Source organism: Brassica oleracea, chromosome C4 (genome assembly GCF_000695525.1).
Source record: "Brassica oleracea var. oleracea cultivar TO1000 chromosome C4, BOL, whole genome shotgun sequence".
In the NCBI taxonomy this organism is placed as follows: Eukaryota; Viridiplantae; Streptophyta; class Magnoliopsida; order Brassicales; family Brassicaceae; genus Brassica; species Brassica oleracea.
Window position 1 is genome coordinate 42,278,231 of NC_027751.1, and position 7,401 is coordinate 42,285,631.

A 7,401-nucleotide genomic window follows, 5' to 3' on the forward strand; every position below is an offset into this window, starting at 1 on the left:
TATTATATATTATAAATATAATAAATATATATATATATATATATATATATATATATATATTATATTTATAATATATAATAATTTTTATTTTTAATGACAATAATGAGTTATATTTAATTATATTTTAATTTTGAAATAATTTTATTTTGTTTAAAAAACATTATTTAAAAAATAGTTTTAACTTTTATTTTTCAAAATTAATAATTTTTCTAAAAAATATATTTTTAAAACAATAAATTATATTTTTTTTTAAAAAAAAGAAAATTAATATAGTTTTGTGATATTATTGGATAAAATAAATTAATTAAGTTAAATTATTTTTAAAAAATATATGTTCAAATGCAAATGTTTTACCAAAATCTTCATATTAAATCATTGAGTAGAGATCATTTACACCATCTAAATATTTTTTATAAAATTGTTGATTGGATAATAAGAATACAATATTTATGTTAATGTTCTGCCAATCAAACCCTATCTTTCTGGTTAATCCAGCCTTATATCATATTTAGTTTTTAAGACAATATATTTAGACGGAAAAAGAAAAGAAAATTTATTGTAGTTGAAAATACTTTGTTATATTTGATCTAGTGTAGTTCTTAAATATATCAATATTATAATTGTAAATTTGACAGATTATTACGTTATTGGTATGCTCACTATTATTTTCAACGTATTATTTAAATTGAAAAGAGAGCATTACACTTCCACAACTTATTAGGATATTCTTCCATCCAATAAGTCGGTGATCATATAAAAGAATGTTAGTGTCTCAATATGTAATGCAAGCAAGAATGAGAACAGACTTAAGAGTAGACTTTTTTTATATCAATCAAATAAAGTTTTTTTTCGAACTTAGCTTTCAGATTAAAATGCAGAAAAGAAAAAATTACAGCCATAAGCTATGGTTTTTGTTTAATAGCCCATCAAGCCCAGTTACAATTGAGACACAAAATAAGGATTATAATGACCAATAAAACCCAAGAGTAATGTAGAATGGTGAAATGTGTGGAGCTCGTCATTGATCGAAAGAGCCGGAGAGATTTTAAGAAGCCCACTGCTATATCAGTCTTGAGGAGGAAGAAGGATTTGTTTGCCGGAATGGAGGATACAGTCCTTGATCTACCTATCCAGAGGCCTCTCAATCGTCTCCGGGGAACGGTAGATTTGGCGATGAAGTCGAGCATTGCGCTCCATCCATGTCCAATAAACACAACCCTGCCAGCACAATCGAAGTAGGATACCCTTAGTTGAATTCCGCCCTATTGATTGAATCTGATTCAAGACCAAATCCCAAGCTCTTTCTGGTTGAACTCCGCATCGTGGTGCTAAAGATCCCCACAGACTCCAAGAGTAATGGCACATGAAGAACAAGTGGTCACAGCTTTCATCAGAGCGGTTGCAGAGAAGGCAAGTGGGTGATGTCTGATGTCCCCATCGGATGATTCTATCTTTAGTAGGGCAACGGTTGAGAACGAACAGCCAAGAGAGAAAGTTGTGTCCAGGGGCGGACGTATGTGATAGTCTGTGGGGTCACGTGCCCCCGTCTACTTTTTCAAAAAAAAAATTTATGTGTAGTTAGTTATGTATAATTATTAGTGAACACATAAGGTAACATATCCTGACAAATTCTTCTCGTGAAATCATTACTCAAAAACACATAATTGTAGCCCAAAATTAAAATATAAAACCCAATTTAAGAAACCCATTCAAAATTAAAAAAAAATTAATGAAAGAAGTGGATGGTGAAAAGTTGACCTAGTGCAATAGATCTTCATCTTTCATTTTGTTCTCTTCCTTTTATTTTTTCCAATTAAAGTTTTCTGCTTCCAATCACAAAAAACTCTAAATCAGACGAACAAAAAAGTAACGCAGGTAAAAAGCTTTTATATTAAATTATTGTTGCTTCTTAAATAAGAACTATTACTTTTTGTCTAATTTTAAATTACGAATTTGCAATAGTTACGAACTTGCGATTTAACTATTTGATTATATGCTAGACTTTTTTTCTTCCAAATTGATAAAGACTTGATAACTATAGGATTATTGTTTTGTGTTAGCAAAACGTGAGGAATGTTTTGTGTTAGCAAAACGTGAGTACTTGGTTAATAAAAAATCATGAAAATTTAGAAACTATAGAATTGTTGTTTGAGGAATGTTTTTTTTTTCTTTTGCAGTTAAGTTTTCAATGGAAAAATATTTCAAACCCAAAAGAAAGTTTGAGTCTTTAGCTATGTCCGAAGATGAATTGGAGAAATTACCTTATGATCCCGGAGAAAGGAAAAGAATATCAGAATATCCTTTAAATCAAAGAGATGAGGTAATACGCAAATATCTTATTAGAGGTCCTTGTCAACCACGTGGTCATGAATTTCCTAAAACATTGTTTACAAATAAATTGAGACGATTCAATCCATCTTGGTTTGATCTCTATGGTGATTGGTTGGAATATAGTGTGAAGAAGGACAAAGCATATTGTTTGTTCTGCTACTTGTTTAGAGATTACACTGAAAATAAAGGTGGAAGTGATGCATTTGTGATTACTGGCTTTGATGACTGGAACAAGACTGGCAGATTACAAGATCATGTTGGAGAAGTGAACAGTTTTCACAATAGTGCATTGAAAAGGGCTGATTATTTTATGAGACCAGGGCAGTCAATTGTTCATGCTTTTTATAAGCAAGATGATGCGGCTAAAAATGAATACAGGATCAGATTGAATGCTTCAATTGGTGCTTGTAGGTTTTTGTTACAACAAGGACTACCATTTCGAGGTCATGATGAGTCAGTAGATTCAGTCAACAAGGGAAACTTTTTGGCGCTTTTGAAATACACTGCAGAGCAAAATGAACTTGTGAGTAAAGTTGTTTTAGAGAATGCTCCAAAAAACAATCAGATGGTGTCCCACAAAATTCAGACAGATATAGTTCATTGTTTTGCAGAAGAAGTTATTGAATCTGTCATTCAAGAAGTTGGTCATGATATATTTTGCTTGTTGGTGGATGAGTCTGCAGATGTTTCTGATAAAGAACAAATGGCAGTGGTTTTTCGCTTTGTTGATAATCATGGGATAGTTAAAGAAAGGTTCATTGGTCTAGTTCATGTGAAAGAGACATCTTCTTTATCTCTAAAGTGTGATGTTGATTCATTGTTTGCTAAATATGGACTGAGTATGAAAAAGCTAAGAGGACAAGGTTATGATGGAGCGAGTAATATGAAGGGTGAATTCAACGGATTGAGATCTTTAATTATGAGAGAATGCAGTTCTGCGTATTATGTCCACTGTTTTGCTCATCAACTCCAGTTAGTTGTCGTGGCAGTTGCTCAAAAGCATTTTGGGGTTGTGGATTTCTTTGATAAGCTTGCTGTCTTGTTAAATGTTGTTGGGGATTCTTGTAAGAGAAAATATATGGTGCGAGAAGATCATCTGAAAAAAATAGAGGAAAGAACTAAGAAAGGTGAAATGAAGACAGGAAAGGGATTAAACCAAGAGGTTACATTTCAAAGACCTGGTAAAACTCGTTGGGGTTCCCATTACAAAACATTACTGCGGTTGGTTGATTTGTTTCCTTCTATCATTACAGTACTTGAGTATGTCGAAAAAGATGGGAGTGATGCTATCAAAAGACGACAAGCTAATGGTCTTCTCAATTACTTCTACACCTTTGAATTTGTGTTCTACTTGCAGTTAATGTTGCTTATTCTTGGGATCACAAATAGTTTATCAAAGGCTCTTCAAAGGAAAGACTTGGATATTCTGAATGCTATGTCGCTTGTGAAATCCACCAAGCAACAATTGAATAAGCTCAGGGAAAATGGTTGGGAATCTCTGATCAACAAAGTTTTTTCCTTCTGTAAACTTACAAGACTGGGTTGCTGGTTATGGATGATGAGTTTAACTCCAAGAGTTCAAGAAAAAGAAGCATTATAACCAACTTGCATCATTACAAGGTACAATGCTTTTACACTGTATTGGATATGCAAATTCAGGAGTTTAATGACCGCTTTGATGAGGTAAACACTGAATTACTTGGTTGCATTGCTTCTTTGAGCCCTAATGATTCATTTCGTGAGTTTGATCACTTGAAAGTTATGAGGTTGTCTGAGTTTTATCCTGAGGGTTTTAGTCATATGGAACAGATGACTCTTGAACATCAACTTGGTCTCTATATTGATAACATTCGCGAAGATGAAAGATTTGCTAATTTGAAGAATCTTGGAGATCTTGCATGTATGATGGTAGAGACAAAGAAACACCTTTCACATCCTTTGGTGTATCGGCTTTTAAAGCTAGTTTTGACTTTGCCTGTCGCCACTGCTACAGTTGAAAGATGTTTTTCTGCGATGAAGATTGTGAAGACTAGCTTGAGGAATCGGATAAGTGATCAGTTTTTAAATGATTGTGTTATTTGTTTTGTTGAGAAAGAACTATTTGAGAAAGTAACAAACGATGTTGTGATAAAAAGATTCCAGAAAATGGAATCGCGTAGGATTAATTTGTAAGGTGATTTTTTGAAGAATTTTATTTAAATGAATTTAGTTATAAATGATATTGTGCCCCCGGTAAAAAATCGTTCTGGATCCGCCCCTGGTTGTGTCTAGGAATTCCGCCCTTGTTCCAGACCATGGCGAACCAAGGTACATAGACTCCTTCCACACAGAGCTTTTCATAAATAGTACCCGCACTGTAACGGCTACTGATTTTCCCATCGATCTCCCACTCATAATAATCTTCATTATCATTGAGATGGATAGTAGTTAGATAAGCATGAATGTTAACGAGATTGTCTGACCTTGCAGGGGGAAGTAGCCAGTTGTTGTTACTTCTCAGAGAGGCAATTGTAGCTTGCTGATGGATACCTAAGCTTGAGTTTCCCCCGAGGCTAAGGTAGGACCTTAAGGAGCCGTAAGGGGACCAATTGTCACTCCAGAATCGACAGGATAAGCCATTCTGCACACGAAATTTGATCCAGTTGTAAATTGAGAGACTGAGCTTTAGAAGCTTTTTTACCTGCCATGAGTATCGCTGGCTTGGAGCAGTGGTCCAAAGGTTATTAACAGAGCCGTTTAACACTTCTTCAACAAACCAGGCAACCCACACCAAACCTGACTGGAAGAAAAGAAGCCATATCAGTTTGAGACAGCAGGCTTTGTTCCAAATAGCTAAGTTCTTTATTCCCAATTCTCCTTCACGCTTTGGCTTTGTCACAACCACCCAAGAGACCCTTGCAGTATGATGTTTCTCTATATCTCCTTGCCATAGAAAGACGCCACAGAGGGAGTTTATCCGCTTCACACAAGCTTGTGGTAGGATGAAAGTGGAGCACCAGAAGGTCGTAATGCCGGTGATAACAGTTTTGATTAGCAGCAGTCTACCCGCAAAGGACAAGGATTTTGCACTCCATGAAGAGAGCTTCGTTTTTATTTGCTGAAGTAGCACCTCACAGTGCAAGAGTGATAGCTTCTTTGTGCACAAGGGGACTCCTAGGTATCGCACGGGAAGAGAGCCCATAGGCATACCCGTAGTAAACTGGATCAAATCAGTTTCCCTTTGTGAGAGGCCAGACGCAAAGAAGGAAGATTTTTGCACACTGACAGCGAGGCCTGATCTTAGCTCAAATTCCCGAAGCACCTGTAAGACAGATTGTACCGATTCCAAGGAGCCATCCATAAAAATCAACAAATCGTCAGCAAAACACAAATGGGTGAGTTTGGATCCTTGGCATTTGGAATGGTAGTTAATCCTCATCTCTTGTGCTGCCTGATTCAACATGAGGGAGAGAGTGTTCATGGCGATGACAAAAAGATAAGGAGACAAGGGATCCCCTTGCCTCAGCCCACAAGTGCCTTTACAGTAACCATTTACATAGCCATTGTAGCCTACAGTGAAGTTGGTGGTACAGATACATGCTCTTAGCCAAGACAGGAACTGTTGGGGAATGTTAAGGCTCTGGAGACAGGAGAAGAGAAATCTCCAGGACAAGGTATCAAATGCCTTTGCTATATCCACTTTTATAGTGATTCTTTTTGGTCATGTATTCTTGTGATAGCCCTGAACTAACTCACCAGCCAAAAAAGTATTCTCTACTAACAAATGTCCTTTTACAAACGTTGTTTGATTAGGAACAATAAGCGGAGTGAGTATCGGTTTCAGCCTCTTCACAAGCAGTCTCGAGATCACCTTATAGAGAGTGTTCAAGCAGGAGATGGGCCGGTATTCTGTAATGAGAGATTCTCCTGGAAACTTTGGGACTAATGACAAGATAGTGGCATTAGTCGATGCTGGTAAGAACGAAGTATTGAAGAAATGGCATATAGATTGGATAACCTCCACACCAAGAACACTCCAAGAGCCTCTGTAGAATCCTGCGGTAAGACCGTCTAGACCAGGCGCGTTATTTTGGTTCAGTTTGAAGAGAGTTGACGTGATTTCCTCTGCTGCAGGGAAAGTGGTCATCTAAAGACACTGGCTATCCGAACATATTAAACCAGTCAGGGAGCGAAACCATATAGAGGTTGAGATTATTCCAACTGCAGGCGCAGGCATAGGCCCGAGGATCTTCTGAAAATGAGTAACTGTGTGGAAGCTCATCAGAAGGGGGTCTGTTATGAAATCTTCAGAAGGATGGAGGAAAGAGCGCATGAAGTTGAAGTTCATACGCTCTTTATCAATCAAACTGCAATAAATAAAATAAAATATATGGTTTGCCCTTTGTCAAAAAATATAAAATAAAATAAAATATACCATAGTTTGTTTATCTCTTCTTCTTGACTTTTGATATCCATTGTCAAATATGTATCTACATTTGTAATCAAGATGATCTATACCAAAAATACACAACTCACATCTTACGTTTTCTTCCTTTTTCTGATAATCTGGAAATGAACTATTTAAATCTTATGATTTAAGATTTAAGAATGAAAGATTTACACCATAAGTCACTTTTGTAGTTTACAATTATACTATAGGTCACTTGTCACTTGTCACTAGTCACACACTTTTTTCTAACTACATTTACTTTTCACACAAAAACTAACTAAAAAGGCCAATATTTGATATCCATTACGCTAACTAAAATAAAATGGGCCCCATAGAACTTTCTTCTTCGTCTTCTTCCTCTCAAATTTAATTTTTTTTGTTAAATCAAATCTGATTCTTCAAAAAAATTGTTTAAAAGATCTTGGGTTTAATCATTATTTCTACGATTTGATTTATCTTTTGAGATATGTGAATTGCATCTCTAATGGTGGTGTAATGGTGATATATACCACGACGGCGGCGGAGATCCGTTCAAGCTTCAACCATGGCGTCTCTGTTTTCTCGTGTCGCCGTGCTTTGTTATTGCTCCGAAACAGCCGGAGAAACTCATGCAAGCTTGATATCCAACCCACCGTCGTCTT

General features: G+C 35.9%; 2 protein-coding genes across 2 annotated transcripts; one reads left to right on the plus strand and one right to left on the minus strand.

Annotated features, from left to right (window-relative positions):
• The first annotated feature begins 996 nt into the window (after nucleotides 1–996).
• Nucleotides 997–4,503, plus strand: LOC106338930. Its single transcript, XM_013777792.1, has 5 exons — nucleotides 997–1,235; nucleotides 1,335–1,414; nucleotides 2,178–3,493; nucleotides 3,731–3,852; nucleotides 3,990–4,503. The coding sequence occupies exons 1-5, from the start codon at nucleotides 997–999 to the stop codon at nucleotides 4,501–4,503; spliced, it is 2,271 nt and encodes a 756-aa protein (XP_013633246.1).
• A 37-nt stretch (nucleotides 4,504–4,540) lies between these two features.
• On the minus strand, nucleotides 4,541–6,457 carry LOC106338931. Its single transcript, XM_013777793.1, has 3 exons — nucleotides 6,067–6,457; nucleotides 5,012–5,880; nucleotides 4,541–4,951 (listed from the first exon to the last, which is right to left on the minus strand). The coding sequence occupies exons 1-3, from the start codon at nucleotides 6,455–6,457 to the stop codon at nucleotides 4,541–4,543; spliced, it is 1,671 nt and encodes a 556-aa protein (XP_013633247.1).
• Between the last annotated feature and the right edge of the window lie 944 nt (nucleotides 6,458–7,401).